General features: G+C 38.3%; 1 protein-coding gene across 2 annotated transcripts in view; it reads left to right on the top strand.

The window, feature by feature from the left end:
* Positions 1–15,108, top strand: part of RELN (reelin) — a 272,198-nt gene that overhangs the window by 104,687 nt on the left and 152,403 nt on the right. For both annotated transcript variants that reach the window (XM_086886679.1, XM_086886680.1), the window contains exons 4-6: positions 4,048–4,118; positions 12,360–12,392; positions 14,027–14,105. In XM_086886679.1, coding sequence (XP_086742805.1) covers positions 4,048–4,118; positions 12,360–12,392; positions 14,027–14,105 — 183 coding nt within the window. The remainder of the gene's footprint in view (positions 1–4,047; positions 4,119–12,359; positions 12,393–14,026; positions 14,106–15,108) is intronic.

Raw genomic sequence — 15,108 nt, 5'->3', positions numbered from 1 at the left:
GATGTCACTCTGAATTTCCTCAGATAGAAGCAGCCACTAACCATCAGCAACTGGCACAAGGTTAAACTCTGCTAGTGCAGGTAAGAAATAACCTCCTTTTCTCTGATCCTGTAGAATCCTTTTTGGTACATCATGAGATGAGGTATTTCACTGTAGGATACCTGAGCCTTTTTGAAGCCCCCTCTCACATGAATTTGTCCCAGGGAAAGGTGCAGATGGCCAAGCACCTGTGTAGGGACAGAATGAGCACCAAGCATGTGAACCCCAGAGCACAGAAGAGCTCCAGTGGAAGGCCCAGGCCAGATGCTCTACTCTTGGATGCACAGCTCAGCCTGCTGCATCCAGTCAGCAGCAGGTGGGAGGGAGGATATAATAAAAGTTGTTATGTGGAAGTGTCTCTGGGTGTGTTCCTCTCAGATCACCTGGAATGATTTGTGCCACCACACAGGAGACAAATTGATACTACTGGGGCTATGTTCAGAGGAGCAGAACTAGAAAAGTGTTTTTTTCAGTGTGTTGGCACTTGAGCAGGGTGGCACTTCCAGCCTGTTTCACAGGTGACATGCATTATAAATAGCTTAAGTAGAGAATCAGCAAGTCTTGTTTTGGTTTTTTTTCCAGTGACAGATAATCTGGAAGTCCTTATTGGCATCTGATTTCAATTCAAATAGTTGTGGTTTAGGAAGCAAAAATTCTTCTAAAAATTGCTGTAATTGAAGTATGAGGCTGCCTTGAAACCCAGTGAGCAATGCCTTGAACTGCCAGTGAGCCTTGGCACCTGATATAGTCTTTTTGTATTCAGACCTCTTTTTTCCTCTCTAAGCAGTTCATCCCCATCTTGCATAGCCCCAAACACACAAATACATCTAGGCTAATGGAAGAGTGAGGTTAATATAAAGGGGAACCTTATTACCCCTAAGTTGTTTTTCTTTCAAAGCTCTCACCATGTCAGGATGTTCCTGTTCTCTCGCATTTTTCTTTTATTTCTCATCCCCTTAGAAAGATTAATTTCTACTTGGAATTATCTCTGGGGATATATGGAACATGCATCTTTCCTTCTGGCTGACTGGCACATTAAATCTGATTAGTCAATTGTCCTTTAGCTGGGAATAAATAGCAGACAATGTCAGAGTGGGACTATAGACTGGTGTGGAGCAACACCAAATGGTAGTTAGTAAGTGCCCTTCCTCTAAGCAATATTTAACTACATTTAAGACATCATAGAAACTTTACAAAAAAGCACATCATTCAGTTACTGGATTTATATATATGCCACAAAACCAAAGTCCCAGAGTTATAGTTGAACAATTTTCTTTCTTTAGTAGCTCTCTTTCAGGCATTGCCAGTATTATTTTTGCAATAATTATCACAAATACTATGTAGTTTTTAGACTGGAATGCGAACTGAAATGTGTTTGGATATATTACATGTCTTTATAAGAAAAGAATCCAAATTCATGATCCTATTCTATGAACCTCACCTGTCAGGTAGGACCGTCACCAACAAAGAAAGTTCAGTACAGAAAAGGTATATTTTGAACTTCTTTCTAGAAGCAGCTCAGTTCCTGCATAATTATGCTGCATTATTTTCATTTGCTCCATTAATAAAGCATAAATACAGAGAAAATGGAACAGATAATACTGGTAAAGTGGCAGTAGCAACACCCTTAACAAGTCTCTGTAGCTGCGCTGTCGGCACTTACGCCCATGGCAAGACAAATCCGACGTGAGCACACACTGCAGCAAGCAGTGCCCCTCCTGCACAGCACTCCTGTCCCCAGGGTGCAGGTCTCTCCTGCTATGGAACAGCAATAATTGGCTCCTAGTCTGCATTATCAAGCAAGGGATGACAGACACAGAAAGATGCCGATCATTCAACTGGTTGCTGGCTCTCTGCCCAAATCCCCATTTTCTCACACGCATGCAGAGATCCAGTAAACAGTACAGAGTTTGGTATTTTTGGTATTACTTGGTATTTGTTTGCATTCAGACACATACTCAAGCTCTCCTCTGCATGTGGTCTGTGTTCCAAGAGTTTGCTCTTCTCTGCCTCATAAAGGAGTGCTCTGGTTGCCATCATTGTGTACATTCTGAATTATATCCTGGGCTGTTGCATAAACAGCATCTCTGAGGTCCTGGTCCACTGCTAATAAAAGTTTTCTTTCCCACTGTCTGCAAAGAGGCCTCTCTTCTGCTGACAGCTTGGGGGATAGAATTGTTGTACAAAATACCTTCTGCTCCTTAGGTGTGGCTTTTTCTTGTATGTTGAGCCAGGGAAGCTCAATACATGAAATTCCCACACTGAAACATGTGTGCAAAACGTGTCTGTTGATGCTGCATTGGCCACAAAGCTGCCTGTAGGATGCCCTGCCATTTCACTGCCAGAAGAAGCCACCCTATCTGGTCCTTCCAAAGAAATCTGGGCACATTTAATTTTGGAGATTATTTGGTCCAAGTCCGACTTGCATGACTGAATACACCTATGTGGTATATTGCAGAAATTTATGTAGTAGTCATAGTTTCATGCATGTTCATCACAACAGAGCTTAATAAATACTTTCATTCATATTTTTATGTGAGACTTAAAGCCTCAGCTCTCTTGCCTTTATGTGCTGCAGCAGTGTATTTTGTTTTACTCTGTACTTAGCATGGTCACTGGTCTTGCCAGCAGATATAGAAATGATAATGTAGAGCTATAGCATGAAGTTCTGCTGTATTTTGTGAAAGTACTGAAAATCCTAAAATAGTTTCAGTGGGACACATGGTAGGGAGTGCAAGCAAAACATCACACTGGTAATATGATCCTGGGACTGTGGCCAAAATACTGTCACTGCCAGGTGAGGCAAGGCTCCAGCTTTACATCTGCTTCTGGAAGTCCAAGATGGAAAAGACAACACAGCTCTCCTTCCTCAGGCAGAGGAAGAGAGTGTCTAAGAGCCCTAGGAGCATCAGGTGAGCATAGCTTTGCATCTCAGTACACACACATTGGTGTAAATAGAGCTTTCCTACATGCACAGAAAGCAAAGTAGATCCCAGAGAAGCTTTTGTTTACTCATATTTGTACTCCGACAGTTTGAAGATGGGTTTTACCCTGAGGATCCACTGCATCGGAAAAATTTAGTATTAGATGTGTTACTTTCATTCTTCTTCCTCTTCAGGGTAGCTGGCCTAGTAGCCAAGAAAAAGATGATGTATTTTGACTTTCATTTTCACACCATTCCTTTCTGGTCTTTTCTGACATTTTATAAGCAAGCTAGGCATGATCCATTAGAGAGAGCACACTGCTGACTGAGAAACTGCACTCATAAAGTAGCTTTCAACATCTTACTGTTGAACTGAGAGGCCATTTCAAGGACTTCACAGGGATCTATACTGATTTCGTTAATATTAATTAGAGAAAGGCTAAAGAACGTGTATGAAGACTGTATATGAGTCTAGACATATATTGGGAGAACTTTGGCTGAAAGAAATCAGACTTCAAATACAACACTTGCAAATACTGAAAGGTTTTGAAATTTCTGAGATAAAACTGATGTTGTGAAGTACTGCACTTGGAAAAGAGAGATTAAATGAGCAACTGGAAAGAAAATAAAATTATTACTGCTAGCATGGGAGCTCTGCAAGAGAAAAACAAATCACATTGTGTTATATTTCTACCTGATCATCAGGAAACAGAATGACAAGTTTTGTGGTACATTCTAGAGGTCTTCTAGATGTGGGTCACCAATGGGAAGTAATTATTCTTTAGACAAAACTTTTGAGGCCTCAAATATAAAAATTCCATGCACAGCTACAGATATATGTCAAAGATGTCCTTCATTACATGCCAGTAATTTTTATTACCAATCCAGACATCTTTTTTCTTTTGCTATGCACAAACAAACTTTAAATTATTCTATAAATTTAGAAGAGTACAAAAAGAAGAACACAGAAAGAAAGCAGAATGGGACTTCTGATTTGATTAGTCATGCATAAAGATATGCATAAAGATATACATGTACATGTATAAATAAGTTTATATGATTTATTGTTCTTTTTGTGTTTACAGGGCTACAGCTACTCATAGGGGCCAAGTTATATTCAAGGATGCCTTAGCACAACAGCTGTGTGAACAGGGAGGTAAGAGTCACCATAATTCTAAAAGTGTGTGGCAAATGTGGTTTTCCATTGTACCTGCATGTCAAAATTACTCTTCACGAAAGCTATTCTGTAGAAAACCTCGTATCAGGATCTTATTTACATTCTTGAAACTGAGTTTATTTGGCTTCATACTTCCCATTGTCTATCCAGGAATCCCACCTTTCCTCTCTGCTAGATGTTGGGGAACACACAAAACTCTAAGTAGCATTATGTACATGAAATCAGCCTGTAATAGCCAACATTTCTTTTCTGTCAGAACCACAAGCCGAGTTTTAACCCTCACTGTATTAGCTTTAAGTAATATGGCTGCAGCAAAAGCTTTGTTTACTATCCAGTTCACACATGTCCTCATGAAAAATCTGCCTTCCCATTTGTGAAAGTAGGCCATTGAATTTTTGTCTGTCACATACATTTGATCATTTTTATAGCTAAACTAAGTGTTTGACTTACACAAACTTCAAAAATCTAATTGTTTTCACAGCTTACCCTTTCGATGAATAACCTAAAAAATAAATGTCCTGTCTTCATCTGTTGTCAACAAACAGTACTTTGCTTTGAACCTGCTTCATAAAGATAGTGAGAATTAGAGAAGGTATCCATCATTTTCAGTACAGGAAAGAAAGGAATTTCCAGTTATATGGGCAAAATTCCAGTTATATTTCCATGTGAAAAGCAACAGTGAAACATGGGCCAAATGATTTAAAATAAAGATTTTAAAATGGGAAACATGTTGTCAAATTAACACACAAGAGAAAATCCCACAAAACACATCCCTTAGAAGCATTAGAGCTATAAGGTTGGGGTTTTTTTTCCCAGGAGTTTTGGAATACGGCTTTTGCAATAAAAAGTAATTGAATATTATTTCAGGGCCATAAATTGAGTTATTCCTATAAGGTATCAATAGTAGCTCTGTGATAATGAGGGAAAAATATTTCAACTGTCAACTTCAATATTGAAGTTTACAGTTCTGTTGTAGTTTAATGGAAGTAATAAGAGGGATTCAGAGAGGTGAAAAAGTGCCAGCAAGCAGAGTAGGATGTTGATTATACTTTGGAGGAATTTGAAACGTGTAACATTTCTGGCAATGAGAAGAGAATGTTCTGGTGATCTGGATGGAAAGTGATTGAGCCAGCCACATTTTTGCTGTGGGGAAGGAAGAGCATCTGGAAAAATTAACAGGAGGTAATTGTGCACCTGTAATGGGAGTGTGAAAGTGTAGTGTTTCAGTGGCTGGTGGATGGGGAGCTGGAATAGAAGGGTTGGCAGGATCACTCTTTGGGATGTGCTGAGGAGGATGGGGAGGATATCTCACACAGGCTGCTTGCTGGATGGATGTGAGTCAAGAGTGGAAAAATAAATATGCAGAGTAACCAGCATAAAGTGACAAAAAAACCTCATAAACAGATTAAATTCTCCAAGGTGTAACTACAGAATGAGCACGCCACAGCCAAAGACAGTCTGGGGCAGCCAGAATAGGTAAGGAAGGGAGAGGGAAGTAGGAGTCATATTGATGGCAGTGACAAAGAGCTGGGAGTCACCAGGATGGTGAAAGCTATGCACAAGCAAGCTGAATGGAAATACATGAGTGTCAGTGACTGGCAACTTGGGCAAGGAGAATATGGGCAAGCAACAAGATTTCTCCCTGCTAGAAGAAAATACCTTGGTAAGCAGAGACAAGTGGGTAGATATCCATCTATTCAGACTTGACAATCCTTCTTCAGACATTCTGTTCACTGAGATCTTAGTGGGAGAGCTGACAAAAGAATCTTTTATTCTTTCACTCCTCTCTGCTTTACAGTTCTGCAATTTTGGAGCATAAACTAACCTCAGATCAACATTTTAGCAACACTTATGTTGGTTAGAACAGTAAGTCCTTATGTTACTCTGTGCTGTCCCTGAGTTCAGAGGAACTCTGCAGAACAAGTTAAAAATAGAATTTGGATATTGGTTATATGCAGAGAATGAAGGATGCTGATGTCCCACAGGCTGCTGGGCTGTGACAGTCCCTTTGCTGCCTCCTCCTTCCTTCCAGCCACTGATAGCCACATCTGCACCAGCTCCCTGAAAGGGCCTTCAGCTTCCCCAACTTGTCACAGTCTCTCACATCCTCATGTTTCCCATCCTTCTCACATCCTTAGTGTTTCCCATGATCTTCCCAGCAATTCTCTTTGCTTTATACACAGTCACTTCAGACACATCCTGGACTTATCATCCCCAAAATATGTATTGTCACAGCAGTACCTCTGCAACCATTAGGTTTGGCTTAGGCAAGGGTCACCCAGAGGTGCTGGTCTGTGAGCTGTGGACAGCATGTGACAACTGCAGCAGTGCTCAGAGACTGCAATACTGAGGTGCAAGCTTCTCAGTTGTTCTCATGGCTCTTCTCCCACATTTTAATCCTCACATGGCTTCTCTCCCCTTAGTTTCCTAGCTCAGACACAGCTTCCTTGACTTGGATATTCAACCACTGCATTGCCATTACCCTTGCTCTCACCCCTTCCAGCACCAGGCTCTCCTCTGCCTTTTGGTTCTTATTTCTTCAGCACAATGTACATTGCATTTAGTCTCTAACCACTGCATACTATTACCATCCTGATACTATTAGAATTAATTTTCTTATTCAAAGAAAAGAGGCTTTCTTTGAAGTAGACCGTACTTCATTTATTCCATTTTCATCAACACCACTAATGTAAACAAAGGATTCTTTCAGGAAGAATTAGTGAATTTATTTAGATGCAAATATCATATTAATATATATGCAAAACAGCAAGGTAGATTGACATAAATGAGGTCTGTTTCTAGCCCTAAACGTTGCTATACTGAAATAGTGCACTGAATGATAAGACATATTAAGTAAAGAAAAATAAAACCGCAGGGCAACTTCATAGATTTATTATGGGACACCTTCTTAATAAGGATGTTCACTAGAGGTGATATCAGACTTCCTAATGTCTAGTAAAAAGGATATACATGAAGATGTGAAAGTAGCAAGGAATCTCAAAAATCATGTTCACTGTGGCTTTCTACCCTCAGATGTGCATTAATAAATCCTAGTAGAGTTAATGGAATTTGTGCAGTGAAAGTGGTTTTTTGTATTTTGAAGAGAATTAGAGGATGATAAAGGGTAGTGTTAAGGGATGGCAATGCCATATGTATAATGTAAATGGAGTAAGAAATGATGCCATAGGGGAAGTAAAGATAGTAGGAAAAGTAAAATAATTGCTTAAAAAGCTCTGTGTTCAGAATATAATACATATTTTAGGAAGCCAGGGAGATGTTTGAGAGCTGATGTAAGCTTTAAATTTTATGATAATTGTATTGAAGAAAGGGGACATAAAAATTATCATAGAAATTTTATCAAAGAATTATCATAGAATCTAGCACAAACAGGAAAAAACCCAAACAAACAAAAACTGTAAGCTAGAAAAATTAGGTGTCTTGTAAATCCTTTTAAGGATAAATAAGGATCATAATAGCTGATGATATTCTTGTCAGTAAAAGTATATTTAATAAACCATATATTTAACGAATTGACTGTCTCTAGGGGATGCTCAGCCTCTATCATTCAATTGCAACTTCGTTTACCAGTAGAGAGAAAGTATTGGAGGGAGTCTAAATGAAAGCATTTATTTCCTTTTTTATCCTCATCTGGCTGCTAATGACAAGGAGATTAGACTTCATAATCTGCAGAACAGAAAATACCTCTCTCCACACCTCATTTGTCATGAATTGATGAGCAACAGCTGATGACCACTGGCTGTAGAACTCTGAGCACTGTGTTTGTCTGGGAGCATGTGGACATTTGTGTTACTGTAATTCACTTCCCATTTTTATTAAAAAATACACAAACTTCATGGTTCTGAGAAAAAAAAAAAAAAAAAAAAAGAAGGTATATTTTTTAGTGGGTTTTAGTAATATTTTCTTATGCTGCATTTTTTACCTATACCTCTACACAGTCTTGACCCTAGAACTCTATGGAATATGGGTGTCAATAGTACAAATGGATCTTTCTGGGACTTGTGTTTAATTTGCTTTATGTTTGCTCTTTTTATCTGAATGGAGACTGGTGTTACTTAGCAGTTGACTATTACAATTTTTACTGATTTTGTTTCTTATTTTTTCACTGACAACAAGATCACAAAAAAATTGTTTCTTTCCTCTTCACATTCCAGTTTCTAGAAGATGACATTCCCGAAATATGAAATTCTTTCGTATTTCCCCCCTTCCAGTTTAACCAAAAGGGTCTTATTTAAATTGGCTTAACCTTTCAGTGGCCTTACTTCATCTGCAGACAAATTTAACCTTTTACTCCAAAAGATGCCTTCATTCTCCCTCATCCCATTGACACAAAGCCCCACAATGTCCCCATTGACTTTTGAATTCCCCATTAGCTTCCTCAAGATTCTCATGCTTCCAGTTTGACTGTGGCCTTTCTCTCTCTGAAGCACTTTGTATTGCATGCTTTCTTCTCTGCTTTTTCTTGCCAAAGAGATTGTCTTGTAAGACAAGGCAAGCACTCTACATTTCCTTACTTTTTCTCATATTGTATTTGCTGAGGCCTCTTAGATGGTGACCTCAGTTGAGCTCTGCTTCCATTCTTTGCTCAGTACAATTCATCTCTTGTAAAGCTCTGTATATACTAAGGTTGCTAGTTAAAAATCAAATAATAAATTCATTTACTTTACTTTTTAAAAAGGTATGACATTCTCATTCAAGCTAAGATGCATTTTGGAGCCACATAAATAATGATTTTAAATTTAAAACCATCCAACCATGTGCCTAAGGAACATCTAACAAAGTGAATAATGGTTTAAAATATGAACGGAGGTAGTCTTTCCCTCTCAGTCTGAAGTATTGTATAATTCCTTTTAAATTATAAATGTATATTTTTACATTGTATGGCTACTCTACACTGTATAATTTCTTTTAGCTTTGTCATATTGTACAAAAAAACTCCATTTGACTTTAGCCACACTGTATGGCTTATGGAAAAATCCATGTTATTTTTAAGTAAGTAGTTCTATAAATTGATTAGAAAGGCAGATCTGAAAATATTTTTAAGCAACTACATTTAGTTTTGTGTTATGTTTTGAATTTCTATTATTTGCGAGCCTTAAATACAACCCTTGAAGATCAACACATTGCTGTTTTGCAATGAAATATAAAATGTAATACAGAAATTATTTATAGAGAGAATAAAGTCTATGTTTATCACTCATTAAGTGGTACCTTCACAGTCTTTTGTCATATTCAGCTCAGGAATTTGAATTACAATCAGAATACCTGAGGCAAAAATACTTGGGCTTCTTAGATTCTGTAAAGATTTAGGGAATGTAACCTCTCTCCAGCATAAAGTCTGTACTTGTAACAACAACCTTTTTGTTTAACATGAAGTGTTTGCTTGGTTCCACCTCTTAATTTTTAAATGATTGATCAGTGGCATTAGTATGTACCTGCACAATTTCCTTCCTTTCATTCCATCTGCAAGCAGTTTTGTTTTCCAATGTACTATGCATATGGGGGAGGAGCCATTTCAGGAAAAGATCTCAGATCCCAAGTCTGTGTTTTTGAATCACGTGAACAGCCAGGTTTATTAAATAATGGTGAAGTCAAAAGAGTTTGCAAATGTAAAGATGCCAAGTTTGTGCTATACCTGTACCTTTCTTCTGAATGCTGAAATTTTGGATACTAACTTCAGGAAGTGTCATTCATGACTGTGTGTATCCTTGGCTGGAGCCCTTTCCACAGAAAGCCTCTTCCAAAGAGCCATGCCAAACAACCTAGTGTGAATGATCACACAGTCCTTCGCTTTCATTTGGAGGTCTGAACTGCTCTCCTTGGAGAAGGTGGTCTCTTTCACTTGGGTTACTTTCAAAGGCCAGTGAAATTTGCTTGGGCAGCTGATGAGTCTGCCCATGATGTGCCCTGGCATGACGGTGCTCCTCGTGGGTGAGCCCTGGCAGGATGGCTCTCAGCCACCCCTGTGTTCACAGCAGATCTCCCCTCAGTACTGCTCTGGAACTACTGAGAAGGGGGCATTCAGAACATCAGGGACAGAGGTTTCATTTTAAACAGCCTCTCAGAAGAGGAGTATTACAAATCCCATGCCATAATGTTCTTCTTTTCCTGCAGGAAAAATACAGAACAGATTGTGTTGCTCGGTCTGGGAAATAATTCAGTTAATCCAGTCCATTCCATTTCTTTGTGCAAATAATTTTTAAAAGGTTTATGAAATGTACACATTCCCATGGAGAAAAACAGTACCTGGGGCTGCAAAGGACAAATGCAGTCTTTTTCACTGCAGGGTTCACCAGTGCAGTCCAGCACTATTCTGGACACAGGGCCACACTTAACATGCAAGAGTTGTATTTCTCCAGATTTTGTACCAGCATGATGAGAGGTCTTTGCCATTGCTAGAGTCATTACTGGCATTTTTGCTAGGGAAGACAAAGCAGTATGGGTGAATTTCTTGTATACAAAATGGACCAAGTTAGCCATGAAAATGAAAAAATATTTCAGATTTCTGAAACAGCAACAGACTCTTAAGAAGGTCTTTTCTCTCAGCTGCAATAAAGTTTTCAGTGGTGGCTTTCAGTGTTCTGTGTGTATACACATGCATACACACCCCTTACATATGCATATGTCCATACCTATATATGCCTATGTAAATATGTATGCATGTACATACATATGTGTGTTTGTGTATACATATCTATGTATAGATGTCCATTAGGTTAGGGGAGAGATACATCTATACACACATATATGTGTATATTTGTGTGGTTAGTGGATGGTGTGAAACGTGTCACTCCTCTACTTGCTAAGTCTGTTTGATCAAAGATTTCTGTCTGTGGTAAATCCAGATTGCTTGCCATCATTTTCTGGTCTGCAGATACCTCATTTGTTGACTGCTCGGTCTTCATCACCTACTTCTCCATGAAATGTTGCAATTTCATTACAGAAATGCATCCTTGCAAACCCAGTATTTAAGGACTAAGCAGGAAGAGAAAAGCAAAATTCTTGAGATTTGTATTGGACTTTCTATTCAGATAACTACATGTGAGAGCTCTACACAGATTGCTGCTTTCATTTTTATGTTTATTTTTAATCTATTTTTAATTTGTCAGATGTTATGACAGAAATTGCAGTACTTCAGTATTTTATTGCAAATATGCTGAAGAAATCAGGAGTACTGCTACAATTTAGGTCAGTGCCCAACAAAAAACACAAAATCATCAAACAAATACTGCCTTCCAAAATTCTCCTTTTTGCTGGTTTTACTTTGTCAAAGTCCAAAAGACAGCTGGAAATATAGATCCATGGCTGAGGTACTGATAGACAAAAAAATGGTTATTTGCACCCTTCATGAAGGAGATGTAACCTGCTTTGGATTTAAGATCGAGCAAGGCTATGGGTGTAGTAGCTGCCACGGGGGATCTCACACACTGTGTAGCCAGTTTCTAGACTTGCCCATACACATACATTTTTATGTAGCTGTGCCCTTTCAGGTACAGTCTGGTTCCATTTGTATAATGCTACACCAAGACTCCTGTTGCAAAGTGTTGGTAGAAGGTTACTTAATGAACTGGTGCCATTTCCCATGTGCCCCCCATGCAGTGTGTCCTTACAACATTCTGGTGTTTCTTGGGAGGCAGAGACCCACTGGGGAATTGATCAGCATTGCCTACAAAAACATGCTTTGATATAAATGCTTGATATCATGGTTTGCAGAGGTAATCTGTTACTTATTGTCATAGGAATATTTGGATTACTTCCCCCAATAATATTCCCAGTAAAATGTTGCTCAGTGCAGTATAAAAGATCAAAGTATGACATTTTTTGCCTCTCCTAGACTACTTCTGTTATTGAGTCTAATTTCCTTTCTGTTTGTCAGTCCTTGAGGTATTGACTCTTAATACAAATTATTTTTAACACTATCTCATAATTCTAGACTAGAATTTATCTTTTTACTTTACCATAAAACCGGTACTGACCTTCACTTATTTTGATGCTTATTTTAATTAAGAGAATAATTATTTTTGTTTTCCTATTATATTTTTGCAGCTTTTGGGGTCTATCATGTTTTTCACAATTAAATACTGGGATAGCTGATTTAATTGTATACTGTACAATTTGTTTTAAGCTGAGTTGATTTTAATGCTGCAGTTGAGTCCTGATCACAGAAGATATTCATGCACTGTGTATCTTTGTTTTCCACAGCCCCGACAGAAGCTCCAGTACGTCCTCACCTAGGTAGGTGATTTTTCAGAAGTCATTCTCACTACTTAAACTCAGAATCACTGACTTTATTATAATAAAAAAATCTGTGATGTCAAAAGAAACTAGGTCTGAGGAATTCAAATTAAAATGAGGTTCATATAAAATGGATTGAATTCTGTCTAATTCTGATCAGTTGTTTCTTCATTGTGATTTTTACTGCTCCCTATTGCCTTTAAATCCTTGCAGTGTGAGTATATCATGCTGCAGACCTTTTGCTCCTCGTTATGTATTAGAGCATCTGTTTGCAAGAGAACCAGGACTGGAGCACCCCTGCTATGAAAACAGGCTGGAAGAGTTGGGATTGCTCTGCCTGGAGAAGGGAAGGCTTCAGTGAGACACTAGAGCACTGTCCAGTACTTTAAGGGGATGCAAGAAAGCTGGAGAGGAATTTTTTCAAGGGCTTGTAGAAATAGAACAAGGAGAAATAAAGGGCTTTAAAATGAAAAAGCGCATGTTTAGATTAGATGTCATGAAGAAAGTCTTTACTGTGAAGGTTGTCAGACACTGCAATAGGTTTCCAGAGAAGCTGTGGATTACCCATTCCTGGAAGTGTTGAAGGCCATGCTGGATGTGATTTTGACCAATCTGGCATAATGGGAGGTGTCCCTGCCCATGTCAGAGATGTTAGAATCAGATGATCTTCAAGGTCCCTTTCAACCCAAACCGTTCTCTGATTCTATGACCCATAACCTTCAGTGTGAGACAGCACCTCACACCAGAGCAGGGTTACTGTGAGGAAGATCTTGTCCCAGTGCACCTCCAAGGTGGACCCTGGAGCCAGGCACTGCTGCTCCTGCTCTCCAGCCTTGCACCCACCAACGCTTGTGCTGCAATTTGGTTTGTCCAGGACAGATTCTGGCATTCTTCCTCAGTTTTAATGGCAGGTGACAGTTTCTTCATTCATTTAGTGGAACTATTTGTAGAGAAGAGTCTGTCTAATACAATCACAGGTGCCAAAGTTTTGGGACTTTGAGTTTACTGGTCATCATGCATAAATGAGACAGTAAATCTAGGTGGAGTATTGGAGTCCAAAGTCTGCAGAACAGTGGTGAGGAATATTTGCATAACATAAATCACAATTTATGTTCCTTAGATAAACTGACTTTTACTGCCATGTCTGCTGATACCAGCAGAGAAATTCCAATGAACTCATGGATTTTTGCTTATGAGTTGTCAAAATGAATCTCCTGACTACAAGAGCTGCAATAAACTCATTAGGACTTCTCATCCATTCATTCTTGTGCCCATGTTTGCAAAATCTGGATTTGGAAGGATTTTTTTTAAACATTCTGAAAACCAACAATTTGGAACAAAAGTTCTTAAAAGATTTAGTGTGTACTTGATGACTCCATCTTTCCATAGCCATCATGCTTTCATGATGGGGGCACTTCTTAATTTTCTGTGGCACTATGATTCATATTAAGCAAAAAACCTGTAACTAAAAACCCTGGCTTTCATAGGTAGCATAACCTAAAATGCAGATTTTTAGAAATCTAAAATGTATTTTACAATTTATTACTTTAACTCTAGGTAAGACAACATTTAGAAAGCATGAGATGATTGCACTGGATTTTTTTTTTTCATATACTGTTGTGTTTTCTTTGCAGCTGAAATGCACAGTGACAGCATTATCCTACGAGATGACTTTGACTCTTACCATCAGCAAGAATTGAATCCTACCATGTGGTGAGTTTCTGCACTCCTTTATATGCATTTGAACAAATGAAAGCATTATATTTATTGAATGAAATGAAGTATAAACTCAAGTGTGGGTTTGTTTCATTAGGACCTAAATATTTTGGTTTATTAATTAATTTATTAATGAGTGACTGGGAAATTCTAAGCACTTTGAAGTGGGTGACAAGTTCTTGTTGATTTCAAATTTTTAACTAATCCAAAAATAGTAGGACTAGAGCTGAGCTCAGTGGGTATTTATAAATGAAGATTTTGGTTTCCTGAAAACACAGCTTTTCATCAAAAAGGAGAAGAATTTCAATAATTAAACTTTGTTGTTTCAATTTTTATTTTAATTCATGTTGTACATGTTTTTGGTGAAGCTAACTATAGCAATAATTCCTTCCAAACTGAAATTAAGTGTTTCCAAATAATTAAAAAATTTATAAGAAAACCCTCCCAAAAACCCCATCTGGAAATAAATACCTCTGTCTAATTTCCATGTGATGAAAGTGTTTGAGGTTGATTTTTTTTTTTCATTTTTTTTGTGGAAGGCACTTTTTCAAAAGTTTTGTATTGCATAAGAAGGAAAACACTTCTCAGTTCTATAGAGCAAGTTCATTGCTCTCTCTATATACATATACATATATATATATATATGATTGCTCTATATATATACCAAATTGCTAGGGTTTGGAGGGTTTTGGGATTCGTGAGTAGGGTCATTCATGTTATCACAGCCTGTATCTGAAACAGCCAGCACAAGATGCTATCATTCTTTAACCAATAAATGCTATAGAAGAATCTCAACCTTCCCATACATAATAAGGCAAGTACACCTTGGGACAGGTCAGGCAGCAGCTTTATGACCCTAGTGGGAGAGCTCTCAGACACCATCTCTCCCTCTGCTCCCCCATTCTCTGCCAAGTGATTGCAGAGACCAAACCCATGCACTGGTTCAGAAAACAAGGGAAAAGTTGAGGAAAAATAATCACTTCAATGTTAATAAAGTTAA

Source organism: Cyanistes caeruleus, chromosome 4 (genome assembly GCF_971803275.1).
Source record: "Cyanistes caeruleus chromosome 4, bCyaCae1.hap1.1, whole genome shotgun sequence".
NCBI classification, from domain to species: Eukaryota; Metazoa; Chordata; class Aves; order Passeriformes; family Paridae; genus Cyanistes; species Cyanistes caeruleus.
The sequence above is the reverse complement of the archived record's forward strand: the minus strand, read 5'-3'. Positions and strand labels throughout refer to the sequence as shown.